This window comes from Scyliorhinus torazame, chromosome 5 (assembly GCF_047496885.1).
Source record: "Scyliorhinus torazame isolate Kashiwa2021f chromosome 5, sScyTor2.1, whole genome shotgun sequence".
NCBI classification, from domain to species: domain Eukaryota; kingdom Metazoa; phylum Chordata; class Chondrichthyes; order Carcharhiniformes; family Scyliorhinidae; genus Scyliorhinus; species Scyliorhinus torazame.
Genome location: NC_092711.1, coordinates 165,662,421 through 165,677,676, shown reverse-complemented (window position 1 = coordinate 165,677,676; position 15,256 = coordinate 165,662,421). Strand labels below are relative to the sequence as shown.

The following is a 15,256-nucleotide window of genomic DNA, read 5'->3' as shown; positions in this document are numbered from 1 at the left end:
CCTACAGTGCAGAAAGAGGCCATTCAGCCCCTCAAGTCTGCACCGGCCCTCTGAAAGAGCACCTTATCTCGGCCCACTCCCCCACCCTATCCCCATAACCCCACCTAACCTGCACACCGTTTGAATGTTGGAGGACACCGGAGCACCCAGAAGAAACCCACGCAGATACAGGGACCACGTGCAAACTCCACACAGACATTGACGCAAGGCCAGAATTGAACCCGGGTCCCTGGCGCTGTGAAGAGGTTGTGCTCGCCATTGTGCCACTGTGCTGAGATGATACGTCTTCAGGTGTCATGTGTAACTTAGTGATTGCCAATGACTGAAGCAAGTTACTTAAATACAAATAACTGAAAGTGCACAAGATACACAAACTTAAACTAATACAGCAATTCCTACTGAACACAAAATAAATTTGTAACGGTGATCGGTGTGCTACAGTTCAAGTAGCAAGATACACATTACGAAATATCATTTTCTGTTCATAAATTACATGTTCACAAGAAATAAAAGTCACAGAAACGACATAACTACAACACCATTACAGAAACTGATAAAACCACAATAATGCAGAAAATCTGTTGTACAATTTGAAGGAAAGTGACTATTTTGCAATAAGTTAAAAAGCAAATACAATTTAAGACAGCATTTCTCTAGCATCGACACGTAGTAGTAATAATCGCTTATTGTCACAAGTAGGCTTCAATGAAGTTACTGTGAAAAGCCCCTAGTCGCCACATTCCGGCGCCTGTTCGGGGAGGCCGGTACAGGAATTGAACCCGGGCTGCTGGTCTTGTTCTGCATTACAAGCCAGCTGTTTAGTCAAATCCTGCAATAACAGAGATTCTCATTCATCATTAGTCTTGTGGTAAAACCATAAAATTAAACCTACTTTGGCCGAAGACAATATGGCACAAGTCACTTGTCAAGGACGAGTGCACCTGAATACAGAGACTCAGAGTGAGATACCGTATTGAGTGAATTGATTCATACACTTTGATTCTGTGATAACTGAACATAACTAAAACCGAACTATTAAAATGAATAAACATTGATTTACATAATAATCTTTATTGTCACAAGTAGGCTTGCATTAACACTGCAATGAAGTTACTGTGAAAAGCCCCTAGTCGCCATATTCCACCGCCTATTCAGGTACACAGAGGGAGAATTCAGAATGTCCAAATTACCTAACAGCACGTCTTTCAGGACTTGTGGGAGGAAACCGGAGCACCCGGACGAAACCCACGCAGATACGGGGAAAATGTGCATTATTATGATCACTGTTACATAGATGCTCCATCACCACGTATTTATTTATTAAGCCTGTCTCACTGCACATGGAGGTCTCGGATAGACTGCTCACTGGTTGGCTCCAGAAGGAACTGCTCCAAGAAATTCTCCCCAAAAATCTTTATTAACCGATGTTCCAGGCTATCTCTGCCTATCTGACTCTCCCAATCTATATTCGATTAAAGTCACCCATGATTATTGTGGTACATTAATTACAAGCCTTATTTAATACTTCCTGTACACTCTACCTACAATGTAACTACTGTTAGGAGGCCCATTAACTACTCACATGAGACCTTGTAACTTATTATTTCTTATCTCGAGCAAAGCTGATTCCACACCCTGAACTGTCAGGCGAAGTTGATCTCTCAGTACTGAACTAATGTAGTCCTTAATGAACAGGAGCAATCCCATCATCTTTTCCGAGCTTCATGCATTCCAATATGTCAAATACCCTTCAACATTTAGATTCCAGCCTTGGTCACCTTTCAAACAAATCTCTGTAATGTCTATCAGGACACACATTTATCTCTATCCGTGCTGACAATTCTTTTTTTATAATTTAGAGTACCCAATTCATTTTTTCCAATTAAGGGGCAATTTAGCGTGGCCAATCCACCTACCCTGCACATCTTTGGGTTGTGAGGGTGAAACCCACGCAAACATGGGGAGAATGTGCAAACTCCACATGACAGTGACCCAGAGCCAGGATCAAACCTGGGTCCCCGGCGCCGTGAGGCAGCACTGCTAACCACTGCACCACCGTGCTGCCCCATCTGCGCTGACAATTCATCCAATTTCTGTCAAATGCTGCGTGCATTTTCAATCCATTTTCAGGGGTTCAATAATCCAATAGGGATTTCAAGTGAAACCTCTTCATCCAGCGAGTTGTGAGAATGTGAAACTCGCTACCACAGTGAGTGGTTGAGGTGAACAGCATGAATGCTGCATGAACAGCTGTATCTTGACAAGGGAGAAAGGAAGAGAAGGATATGCTGCTGGGGGGAGATGAAGAGGGGTGGGTGGAGGCTCACGTGGAGCATAAATACTGACAGAGACCAATTGAGCTGACTGGCCTGGCCCTGTGCTGTAGACTCAATGGAACAGAGACAAATGTATTTATTTTAGATCCACTTGATAAAACTTTTTTCTTGGGATGGAGGCATCACTGGCTGGGTCAGCATTTGTTACCCATTCATAATTGCCCTTGAACTGAGTGGCTTGCTAGGTCATTACAGTGGGGGACAGTTAAGAGTTAACCACATCTGTGTGGCTCTGGAGTCACATGTGGGCCAGACTGGGTAAGGATGGCAGATTTCCTTCACTAAATGACATTAGTAAAAAGATGGGTTTTTACAACAATCAACAATGATTTCATGGTCATCATTAGACTTTTAATTCCAAATTTTTATTGAATTCAAATTTCACCATCTGTCCTGGTGGGATTCGAACCCCAGAATAATACCTGGGTCTCTGGATTACTCGTCCAGCGGCAATACCACTAGGCCACCGCCTCCCCCATACTATCCAGGATAAAATAAATGCAAAGTCGTGAGACTGTCCAGAATGTACCTGTTGTGTAGAACCTTGGTCAGACTGCAGCTGGAGGACTGTGTGCAGTTTTACTGCCCTTGTCGCCAGAGGGAAAGGGCAACAAAGGTTCACCAGACTTGTCCCGGGGATGGCAGGACTGCTCTTTGAGGAGAGATTGGGGAAATCTGACCTGTGTTCTCCAGAGTTTCAAATAATGAGAAGTGACCTCAATGAAACCTACAAAATCCATAAAGGAATAGACAGGGTGGGTACAGGTGAGGTGTTTCCCCCGGTTGGAGAGTCTGGAACCAGGGGACACAATTTCAAAATAAGGGGGAAGCCACTTAGGACGGGTCTTGGAGGAGACATTTCTTTACTCCGAGGGTTGTGAATCTTTGGAATTCTCTATCCCAGAGGGCTGTGGGAGCTCAGTCATTGAATGTGTTTAAAGCAGAGACTGACAGATTTCTAAATACCAATAACACAAAGGGATATGGGGATAGTGTGGGGGGAAAGGCATTGAAGTGGTTGATCGGCCACGATCGTATTGGATGGTGGAGCAGGCTCGACGGGCTGAATGGCCAAGTCCTGCTCCAATCTTGCAAAGGTAGGTAGGTAAGTAAATTGTGAAGGGGACACAAGGAGATTACGAAGGGATATAGATAAGTTACGTGAGTGGGAGAAGATCTGGGAAATGGAGAACAACGTGGGAAAATGTGAAATTTTCCATGTTGGCAGAAAGAATAAAAAAGCTTTTTATCTAAATGGTGAGAGATTGCAGAGCTTTGAGATTCAGAGGGTTCTGGGTGTCTAAGAGCATGAATCACAAAAGGTGAGTATACAGGTACAGCAAGTAATTAGGAAAGCTAATAGAATGTTATTGTTTATTGTGGGGGAATTGAATACAAAAGTAGGTTATGCTTTTGTTAGCATGAATGAATCCAAAAGAATCCCTCGACATTCAGGTCTGCTTCAAACATCAAACAGTTTATTGTTGTAACACCGGCGGGGAGTAAGCCTCTGGGCAAAGGCAGATACCTCTCCACTGAACAAAGGGAATCATCACCATTTATACAATTTCAAATAGTTAGTCAGCCCAACTCAGCCGGACACGATCCAATCACAATGATTGTAGGTTGCACACATTGACTGGTAGATCCAATGAAAGTGGTTACTGGGCAGCAGGGAACTGGGTGATCAGCTCATGGACAGCTCGGGGGTTACTCATGAACTCATGATGCCTTCCAGACCACCTCATCGACCGTCCTTGGGTCTTGAGTATACATAACTCCCTTATCTTAACCCTGTTACTGGCTGGTACCATTGTCAGAATTCCGTAAGAGCATCCCCCTTTGTGAGAGAGAGCTGACTGGTGGTGATTTAATCTGAGGGTCACCACACCTCAGACGAGGGGCAATGTTGAGGAGGCAGGGCCTTCATGGATGACCTCAGCCGGTACGGAGTAGAACCCATGCTGTTGGTGTCGCTCAGTATCACAAACCAGCCTTCCAGCCAACTGAGCTAACCAATCCCCTGTAATATTAGTTATTGCCTGTCTCCCATCGCACCATTTAATGTTGTTTCTCAGTCCATGTCAGACAACCTGCCCCCATACCTTGATCATTGTCTTCTGCGAGAAACACAGAGATAAATTAAACAAAAGAACCATGTAATCTCCATGGCCCATCTCCATGGCAAGGTGGCATGCTTTAGGGGGATCCAAACAGAAATGGGAAGGAAACAGCTCCAATTTCCAAACCAACTTTCAATCTGTGATCCTTGTGAAATGCGAAACCAGGTATTCGCAACAAGGCTCGAAGAGCAACAGCCCACTGGAGTCAAAGTCGTGAGACCGGCCAGTCCAGCCGAGGAAACTCTCCAACCATCCCCATTGACCAACTGTCAGAATGAACAAAATGTAGTCCTGGATGTAATTGAGAGCAGAAACAATAACAGTAGAATCCAACCCCTGTAATCACTTGTGACCTTGTTTGTGTCTCAGCAGCTGCGATGAATCACTGAATCCCTTCCCACATTCAGAGCAGGTGAACAAACTCTCCCCAGTGTGAACTCGCTGATGTGCCTGCAGATGGGATAACTGAGTGAATCCCTTCCCACATGGAGAGCAGGTGAATGGCTTCTCCCCAGTGTGAACTCGCTGGTGTCTCTGTATGTTGGATAACCGAGTGAATCCCTTCCCACACTGAGAGCAGGTGAATGGCTTCTCCCCAGTGTGAACGCGACGGTGTGCCCGCAGGTTGGATAACAAAGTGAATCTATTCCCACACTGAGAACAGGTGAATGGTCTCTCCCCAGTGTGAACTTGCTGGTGTGTCTGCAGGCTGGACATATGAGTGAATGTCTTCCCACACTGAGAGCAGGTGAATGGCTTCTCCCCAGTGTGAACGCGCTGGTGTGTCTGCAGGTGGGATAACCGAGTGAATCTCTTCCCACACTGGGAGCAGGTGAACGGCCTCTCCCCAGTGTGAACTCGCTGGTGTGTCTGCAGGTTTTCTAACCGAGTGAATCCCTTCCCACACTGAGAGCAGGTGAATGATCTCTCCCCAGTGTGAACTCGCTGGTGTATCTGCAGACTGATCAACTGAGTGAATGCCTTCCCACACTGAGAGCAGGCGAACGGCTTCTCCCCAGTGTGAACTCGCTGGTGAATCTGCAGGTGGGATAACTGAGTGAATCCCTTCCCACACGGAGAGCAGGTAAACGACCGCTCCCCAGTGTGAACTCGCTGGTGTATCTGCAGGTTGGATGAGGAAATGAATCCCTTCCCACACTGAGAGCAGGTAAACGGCCTCTCCCCAGTGTGAACTCGCTGGTGTATCTGCAGGTTGGATGAGGAAATGAATCCCTTCCCACACTGAGAGCAGGTGAACGGCCACTCGCCGGTATGAACTCGCTCGTGTATCTGCAGGCTGATCAACTGAATGAATCCCTCCCCACACTGAGAGCAGGTGAATGGCCTCTCTCCAGTGTGAACTCGCTGGTGTGTCCGCAGACTGGATAACTGACTGAATCCTTTATCACACTGAGCGCAGGTGAACGGCTTCTCCCCGGTGTGAACTCGCTGGTGTGTCTGCAGGTCAGAATACTGAGTGAATCCCTTCTCACACTGAGAGCAGGTGAATGGCCTCTCCCCAGTGTGAATGCGTCGATGAATCTCCAGCGCAGATGGGACTCTGAATCCCTTCCCACAGTCCCCACATTTCCATCGTTTCTCCATATTTTGGGTCTCCTCGTGTCTCTCCAGACAATCAGTTGACGCCTTGTTCACACACAGAACACGTGTACGGTCTCTCCCCACTGTGAATGGTGTGATGTTTTTTCAGGCTGTGTATCTGGTTAAAGCTCTTTCCACAGTCAGTGCTCTGGAATACTCTCACTCGGGTGTGTGTGTCTTGGTGCTTTTCCAGTCATACTGATGTTTAAAATCTTCTCAACTTGACAGACGAGGCAAACATTTCTCCTTCTAGATTCAAAGTCCGATGATGTTCAGGCCCTGATGAATCGAGTGACTCAGTCTGATCGAGACGTTTAGTTTGAGATATCTGTCTGTAATTCCTCCTTTTCTAATATCCTGTAAAAACAATTTACAAAAGACATCAGTGTCAGTACAGAACAGAAATTAAGAACGGACGGGGACTTTGGTGGAGCGGCCGCATATGAGGCAGCTCTCATCCGGGGACTTTGTTTTCCATCTTTTTCACTCTGTATTTGAGGGGGTTTGGGGATATTTCAAATTCGTCAATGGGATAAAGCTCCCATACTGTGGCAATGTCCAAGAACCAGGTTTGAAGAAGCCAGCGAGCAAATCTGTTTCAGATTCTTTTCCAGGCTCATTGGAAACAAAATGGCGGCACCCCCTGCCGAAGCGAAAGTTATATTTTCTTCAGTTGAGATGCTCATGGGCATCTTAGCAACAGCCGACTATCACCGAGGATCTCCATATATCAATCGAGGAGCCCCCAGCTCCTATTCGATTGATATTGGCAAAAATGGACGAAACGGTAAAGGGTTGCAGGGCACAGGGCAGCTCTTTCGATGAAGTGTGGAGTGAGACTGTACAGGGTCAACACAACCTCCTCGTGTGTTAGGTGGAGCTCGACTCAGTTCAAGGTGGTGCACAGGGCACATCTGACTAGGACTAGGGTTGTGTGGTTTTGTTCTCGGGGGTGGCAGACAGGTGAGCTTGGTGTTCTCGGGTCCGGCGAATCATAAAAGGTACCATCTTTTTAACCAGACAAATAAATGTGTCAAGCTGAGGGAGCAAAGGATGTCAATGTTTTTAAGAGAGGGAGAGAGAGACCTGGGCCAAGCTTTGCAGAGTCTGCACCCTCCCTGGATTCACTTCCTTTCCCTTCAGTTGCTGCAAGTGACCAATTGAAATCAGAATGAGAAAATAAATGGAAAGGGGGAGAAAATAAAGTGTTTTACTCACAGATGTTGGAGACAAGAGGAAGTATCAGTCTGGGTAAAGCTCAATATTCGTTCACACAAAGCGCGCGCTCAGAATGGCAGGAGGGCCAAAGTCCTTCCGGTGGCCCACTCTTTCCATTGGTCAGCATTTCAGCGGGAAGTCAGTGGGTGGGCTCTTCTCTGCACATGCGCATTATTGGTTGACGCATGCGGCATTGACGGTGTTTGGAGCATGCGCATTCGGATTAATGGGCCTGTTCGTTTTGGAGAGCCCGAGCGAAGTAGGTGGGAGGATTTGGAAATACTCTGTGGAGCCGCAAAATCCTGATGAATAGTTGTCAGCTCCCTGATTCTGGTTCAGGAAATTCTTTCCCAGGTCAAGGCTCAAGTTAATGCCCAAATTAATTGATGGGGAGGGGAAAACAATAATGTTAGACCCCGCCCCTTTCACTCTGACTGGCTGAAAGACCGAGCGGCTGTCTCCGTCCTCCAGCCCCGCCCCTCATTCTCTCTGATTGACTGGAGGACCGAGCGACCGTCTCCGTCCTCCAGCCCCGCCCCTTATTCTCTTGATTGGCTGGAGGACCAGGCGGCTCTCTGAGTTCTCCAGATCCGCCCTTCATTCACTCTGCGTGCTGGAGGACCAGGCGGCACTCAGTCCTCCAGTCCCGCCCCTCATTCACTCTGATTGACTGGAGGACCAGGCGGCACTCAGTCCTCCAGTCCCGCCCCTCATTCACTCTGATTGACTGGAGGACCAGGCGGCACTCAGTCCTCCAGTCCCGCCCCTCATTCACTCTGATTGACTGGAGGACCAGGCAGCTCTCAGTCCTCCAGTCCCGCCCCTCATTCACTCTGATTGGCTGGAGGACCAGGCGGCTCTTCGTCCTCCAGCTCCGATTCCGTTACCTGGAGACTGGGCCGCAGATCCCCGAGGTAACGTCTCAAAATTCCGGCTCCAAATTCACACCCTGGCGAGTAGGCCGTGAATCCCCAAGGAAAGGTTTTTTCATTCAGCTCCGAAAATCCGGACCTCTCAGTCCACTCCCTGGAAACTAGGCCGTGAATCCCCGAGGAAAGGTCTTTTACTGACTGCTCCGAGACTCTGCCCCTCCAAGTCCGCTCCCTGAAGACATGGAGAAAGAGGCGTTAGAGACTCGGTATTGGGGAATGAGAGAGGAAAGAATGTTCTCCAGGAACTAGAATTGTCTGTTCTGAATTTCTATCCTGTGCTGACAGTGATGTCTTTTGTAAACTCCTTTTACAGGATATGAGAAGAGGAGGAATTACAGACAGAAATCTCAAACGTAACGTCTCGATCTGACAGAGTCACCAGATTCCCTGGGATCTGACTATCATCAGCCTTTGAATCTAGAAGGGAAGCCCCCCCCCCCCCCCACAGAATGAATCAACATTGCGCCATTCACAGCGGGGAGTGACACGTGTGAACGAGACTTCCAACTAACTTTCTGACCTGGGGAGACACAAAACATGGCGAAACCATGGATATGTGGGGACTGTGGGAAGGGATTCAATGCACCATCTCAACTTGAGATTCATCAACGCAGTCACACAGGGGAGAGGCCGTTCACCTGTGCTCAGTGTCGGGAGGGATTCACTGTGTTATCCCGCCTACAGACACACCAGCGAGTTCACACTGGGGAGAGGCTGTTCAACTGCTCAGGGTGGGAAGGGATTCACTCAGTTATCCCATCGACAGACACACCAGCGAGTTCACACTGGGCATAAGCCATTCAACTGTTCAGTGTGGGAAGTGATTCACTCAGTTATCTCATCTGCGGAGACATCAGCAAGTTCACACTGGGGAGAGGCTGTTCACCAGCTCTCAGTGTGGAAATAAATTCTCTGAGTTATCCAGCCTGCAGACACACCAGTGAGTTCACACTGGGGAGAGGCCTGAGAAAGATTGAAAACAAAGTCCCCGGATGAGAGCTGCCTCACATGCGGCCGCTCCCGACATGTCGCAACCGAAGTCCCCGTCTGTTCTTAATTTCTGCTGTACTGACACTGATGTCTTTTGTAAATTGTTTTTACAAGATATTAGAAAAGGAGGAATTACAGACAGATATCTCAAACTAAACGTCTCGATCAGACTGGGTCACTCGATTCATCAGGGCCTGAACGTCATCGGACTTTGAATCTAGAAGGAGAAATGTTTGCCTCGTCTGTCAGCTTGAGAAGATTTTGAACATCAGTACGACTGGAAAAGCACCAAGACACACACACCCGACTGAGAGTGTGCCAGAGCACTGACTGTGGAAAGAGCTTTAACCAGTTACACAGCCTGAAAAAAATCATCACACCATTCACAGCGGGGAGAGACCGTACACGTGTTCTGTGTGTGAACAAGGCGTCAACTGATTGTCCGCCCTGGAGAGACACGAGGAGACCCAAAATATGGAGAAACGATGGAAATGTGGGGACTGTGGGAAGGGATTCAGAGTCCCATCTGTGCTGGAGATTCATCGACGCAGTCACACTGGGGAGAGGCCCTTCACCTGCTCTCAGTGTGAGAAGGGATTCACTCAGTATTCTGACCTGCAGACACACCAGCGAGTTCACACCGGGGAGAGGCCGTTCACCTGCTCTCAGTGTGATAAAGGATTCAGTCAGTTATCCAGTCTGCGGACACACCAGCGAGTTCACACTGGAGAGAGACCATTCACCTGCTCTCAGTGTGGGGAGGGATTCATTCAGTTGATCAGCCTGCAGATACACGAGCGAGTTCATAGCAGCAAGTGGCCGTTCACCTGCTCTCAGTGTGGGAAGGGATTCATTTCCTCATCCAACCTGCAGATACACCAGCGAGTTCACACTGGGGAGAGGCCGTTCACCTGCCCTCAGTGTGGGAAGGGAGTCACTCAGTTATCCCACCTGCAGTCCCCACATATCCACGGTTTCTCTCACGGTGGAGACATCAGCGAATTCACACTGGGGAGAGGCTGTTCACCTGTTCTCAGTGTGGAAATAAATTCTCTGAGTTATCCAGCCTGCAGACACACCAGCGAGTTCACACTGGGGAGAGGCCGTTCACCTGCTCTCCGTGTGAGAAGGCCATCACCACGTTATCCAACCTGCGGAAACACCAACGAGTTCACACCAGGGAGAATTAACTCAGTTGGCTGGATGGCTGGTTTGTGATGCAAAGCGACTCCAACATCAGGGGGTTCAACTCCCGTACCGGCTGAGGTTATCCATGAAGGCCCCACCTTTTCAACATTGCCCCTTGCCTGAGGTGTGGTGACCGTCAGATTCAATCACCACCAGTCAGCTCTCTCTCTCTCAAGAGGGCAAAGCAGACTCTGGTCCTCTGGGACTTTGGCGACTCTTATTTCACACAAATACAACAAACATAGATTCCTTTAAGGAGCAAAAATCCAACAGGAAAAGTGATGCAACCGTGGCTAACAAGAAATGTTAAAGATTCCATTAGATCAATGGAGGAGACTCATAAAGTGGCCAAAATAGCCGTAAGCCTGAGGATTGAGAACTTGTTTGAGAATTCAGCAAAGGAGGATCAAGAAACTGATCAAGAGAAAATAGAATATGAGAGCGATAAACATAAAAAACGACTGGAAAAGCTCCTATAGGAATGTGAAAAGGAAAAGATTAGCAAAGACCAATGTGGGTCCATTCCAGGCAGAGACAGGAGTGTTTTTTTTTTCAAATTTAGAATACCCAATTCATTCTTTCCAATTAAGGAGCAATGTAGAGTGGCCAATTCACCAACTCTGGACTTCCGGTGGCGGCTATGGATGGAGACTTCCGGTGGCGGCTATGAAGGAGTAAGTTGCACATTTGGTGGCTCCCGCTCTGGTCGGACTTTTGGACCTTTCCCCTGGACTTTTTTCTGGTTTCAAACAGTAAATTCAAAGGCTGAATCAATTGGACACTGTTTCCACGTATTCGTGTATGGAGCAAAGAACCAGAAGTGCACGAAAAGGCAGAAATAAAAAGTTAGCCAAGAGCTGTGTTGAAGCTACAGCAGGAGACAGCATGGCCGAGGACCGGACGCCTGGGGTGGCGGCGCTGCGACCATCGGAGCAGTTGATGCAGGTCATCCAGGATGGTTTCGGGGTATATGCTCAATATGGGGAAGAGCGAGATGTTTGTGGTCCAGGCGAGAGATCAGGAGAGACGACTGCGGGATCTGCCATTCAGAGTGGTAGGGGACAGTTTCAGGTACCTAGGTATCCGAGTGGCGATGGATTTGCGACTAAATAGAATTTGGCCCGGCTGGAGGATCAGATGAAGGAGGGATCCGGAAATGGAATGCGCTCCCGTTGTCTCTGGCGGGCAGAGATTAAACGGTAAAAATGACGGTCCTCCCAAGATTCCTATTCATTTTTCAATGCCTCCCCATCTTCATCCCGCAGTCCTTTTTTCAGCGGGTCAATAAAGTTATTGTGGGCTGTGTGTGGGGGGGGGGAAGTCCCCGCGAGTGAAGAGGGCAATGCTCGAGTGGAGTTAGGGGGATCGTGAGCTGGCGCTGCCGAATTTCAGCAGTTATTACTGGGCGGCTAACATAGCCATGGTGAGGAGGTGACTGGTGGGGGGGAAGCCGGCGTGGGTGCGCATGGAGGCGGCTTCTTGCAAGGGCACAAGTCTGGGGGCGTTGGTAACAGCGCCTCTACCATTCCCGCCAGCGCGGTACTCCACCAGTCCGAGTGGTGGTGGCGGCCTGAGAGTCGGGGGAGTGGAGGAGACATGTGGAAGCAGAGGGGGCATCGGTATGGTCCCCAATCTGCGATAATCACTGCTTTGCCCCGGGGAGGATGGACGGGGGGGTTCCAAATTTGGCGGAGAGCGAGGATCGAGAGGACGGGCGACATGTTTATAGAGGGGAGTTTTCCGAGTATGAGGGCGCTGGAGGAGAAGTTTGCATTGGCGGGGGGAAATGAATTTCGATATCTGCAGGTGCGGGACTTTTTGCGGAAGCAGGTACCAACCTTCCCACTCCTGCCGCTAAGGGGGATTCAGGATAGGGTGGTTTCTAGAGGATGGATAGGAGAGGGAAGCGCCTCGGACATATATAAAGAGCTTATGGGATCGGAGGAGATGCAGACTGAGGAGCCAAAGCAAAAGTGGGAGGAGGAGCTGGGGGGAGAGTTAGAGGAGGGCCTTTGGGCTGACGCGTTGAGTCGGGTCAACCCGACCGCAACATGTGCCAGGCTCAGCCGGATCCAATTTAAGGTCGTTCACCGGCCCACATGATGGTGGCTCGGATGAGCAGATTCTTTGGGGTGGAAGACAGGTGTGCGAAATGTGCCGGGGGGGCCAGTGAACCATGTCCACATGTTCTGGGCATGTCCAAGGCTGAGGGGATTTTGGCAGGGGTTTGCCGACGTCATGTCCAAGGTATTAAATACGAGGGTGGCAATGAGTCCAGAGGTGGCGATTTTCGGGTTGTCGCCAGATCCGGGAATCCAGGAGGAGAAAGAGGCGGATGTTCTGGCCTTTGCTTCCCTGGTAACCCGGAGGCGGATATTACTGGCATGGAGGGACTCAAAGCCCCCGAAATCGGAGACCTGGCTTTTGGACATGGCTGGCTTCCTCTGCCTGGAGAAAATTAAGTTTGCCAAGAGAGTGTCTGTTAGGGTTCACCCGGAGGTGGCAACCATCCGTCAACTTCTTTGCAGAGAATTAATCGTCAGCAGAAGGGAGGGGGGGGGGGGGAGGGGGTTAGACTCGCATAGATTAGGGGGGTAAGTAATTGTAGGACCTGTGGGAGAGGGAGGTGGTATTTGCACTAGGTTAATATTTTCCTTGTTATGTACATTGTTATTTTGTTGCTGTTACAATGCCAAAGAAATACCTCAATAAAATGTTTCTTTTAAAAAAACGGGGGTGGGGGTGGGGAAGGCCCGGGGTGGCACCAAGTTGAGGTGGGGGGGGGGGTGTAAGGATGTTGTGGCTGTTCGCTGTTGTCATGGTTGTTTTGTGTTTTTCTTCTTTGTTAAGTATATATTTGAAAAATGCCTCCAATAAAATATTTAAACAAAAAGAATCCCGCCGCCGGCGAATGGCGCGCCGCCGAGAACCACGCGGCTGGGGAACCGCAGAACCCCGCGCCCTATCTCTCTCGGTACATCCAGACCATCTAACTCGCCCTATCTCTGTTACCAATTCCAATCTCTGCAACGATCCCCATCAATCTCACATTTTCCTCCTACTAGAACCCTCCAGTTCTCTTTACGATCCACTAAACCTTCGCCCCTTCCGATCTGAGTTTGTCATTCAGAGGCTACATCCTATATCTTCCAGCTCCTACAACCCTTCCTATCTCTGTGACCTCCTCCAATCCCAAAACTATCCCTATTTCTCCAACCTCATTAAGAGGTATAACCCTGTTTATCGTCGTAATATTCTTCAGTTCCTACATCCCCTCCACCCTCCATAACGCCCGTTAGCACATCAAATTACAGCAATCTCCTCCAGATGCTGCAACCCTAAAGCCCGTGCAACCCTACCTTATCCCTGAAACCACTTTAACCCCCTCCAACCTATTTTTTTCTGTTAAATCCTCGATGCCCCCACAATGCACACAGTGCTGTAATCTTCCCCAGCCTCTAAAAATACTCACTATTGCTGTATCCCCTCAATTGCTCCCTTGTCTGATAATCCCAATAGCCATAAAACTCTCTCCATCCCAGTTACTGTGTTGAGACTCTTAATACCACCCCATGCCTGTTACCTTCTCTCAACTGTACAATTCTCCCTGTCTCTGTCACATCCGCCAGCCCCGACAACTCTCTCTATCTCTGTAGCTTCCTCCCATCCCTACAACGCTTCCTATCTCTGTAGCTTCCTCCCATCCCTACAACGCTTCCTATCTCTGTAGCTTCCTCCCATCCCTACAACGCTGCCTATCTCTGTAGCTTCCTCCCATCCCTACAACGTTTCCTATCTTTGAAACCTCCTATTGATGTTACACCCCACCTGAACTTTCATACAGCCCCAACAACCTTCCCTATCTCTATAATAGTTCCCTCCCCTACAGTAAAGTAAGTAAGTCGCAATAGTTGCAGATGACCATAGGCTGCTTTCCCCTTTGAGGGGGAGAGCTAACTTGTGGTGATTTAACCTGAGGATTACCATACCTCAGGTGAGGGGCAACATTGAGAAGGAGGGACCTTCATGCACAACCCTACATCCCCCACAGCCCTCCCTCTGTCCCCAGCATCCTGCTATCCATATTGGTTTCCCTCTCTGTGTAAAAATTACTTTAGCCCCGACGACCCTCTCTATCTCTGTAACATTGTCTACCCCTACAACACTCCTGAATTCTGCAACCTCCTTCAGCACCTGTGACCCTCCCTATCTCTGTAACCTCTGCTGTTCTCCTGCTGTGTTCTTCTCCTTTGTAGTTAATATAAACTCCGTATCCTTAAATCTGTCTCATCCGGTTCTGGTAACTTGCCGATTTTCAGTAAATTCAGCCTATCAAATACCTCACTATCAACGTTTAACCCATCAGTGTCTCGACTACCTCCTTTTTCACTCTGGCTTGGACACCAAGTTCTTTTTTAAAATAAATTTAGAGTAGCCAATTATTTTTTACAATTAAGGGACAATTTAGCATGGCCAATCCAACTACCCTGCACATCTTTTTTGGGTTGTGCGGGTGGGACCCACACAGTCACTGCGAGTATGTGCAAACTCCACACGGACAGTGACCCGGGGCCGGGATCGAACCAGGGTCCTCGGTGCCGTGAGTCAGCAATGCCTTGGACACCAAGTTCTGTGGTAAAGGCAGATACTCGTTCGGTACCAGTCGCCCTCCCTTCATGTCTCAATCCCCTTTCAGTTCCACATTCAGCTCCATGCTCCTTTTACAGCTTTGGGAGCAAAAATAGTGAAGCAGATTATTATTTGAATGGGTGTAAATTGTGAGAGGTGGGTACTCAGCGAGAACTTGGTGTCCTCGTGCATCAGTCGCTGAAAGTAAGCGCACAGGTACAGAAGGCAGTAAAGAAGG

The 15,256-nt window shown here is 48.7% G+C and overlaps 1 protein-coding gene and 1 long non-coding RNA gene across 2 annotated transcripts; one reads left to right on the top strand and one right to left on the bottom strand.

Annotated features, from left to right (window-relative positions):
- Positions 1–1,051: 1,051 nt before the first annotated feature.
- Positions 1,052–7,880, bottom strand: LOC140420464 (uncharacterized). The gene is made up of 2 exons (XM_072504469.1): positions 7,280–7,880; positions 1,052–6,418 (listed from the first exon to the last, which is right to left on the bottom strand). Exon 2 carries the CDS (start codon positions 6,062–6,064, stop codon positions 4,802–4,804), a length of 1,263 nt encoding a protein of 420 aa, XP_072360570.1. The 5' UTR covers positions 6,065–6,418; positions 7,280–7,880; the 3' UTR covers positions 1,052–4,801.
- A 1-nt stretch (position 7,881) lies between these two features.
- LOC140420465 (uncharacterized) lies at positions 7,882–11,598 on the top strand. The gene is made up of 2 exons (XR_011946386.1): positions 7,882–8,193; positions 8,525–11,598. It is a non-coding gene; the product is annotated as an uncharacterized lncRNA (long non-coding RNA).
- The last annotated feature ends 3,658 nt before the right edge of the window (positions 11,599–15,256 follow it).

Coding starts and splice junctions, on each gene's coding strand:
- LOC140420464 (XM_072504469.1), bottom strand. CDS start 6,064: ATGGAGAAACGATGGAAATGTGGGGACTGTGGGAAGGGATTCAGAGTC.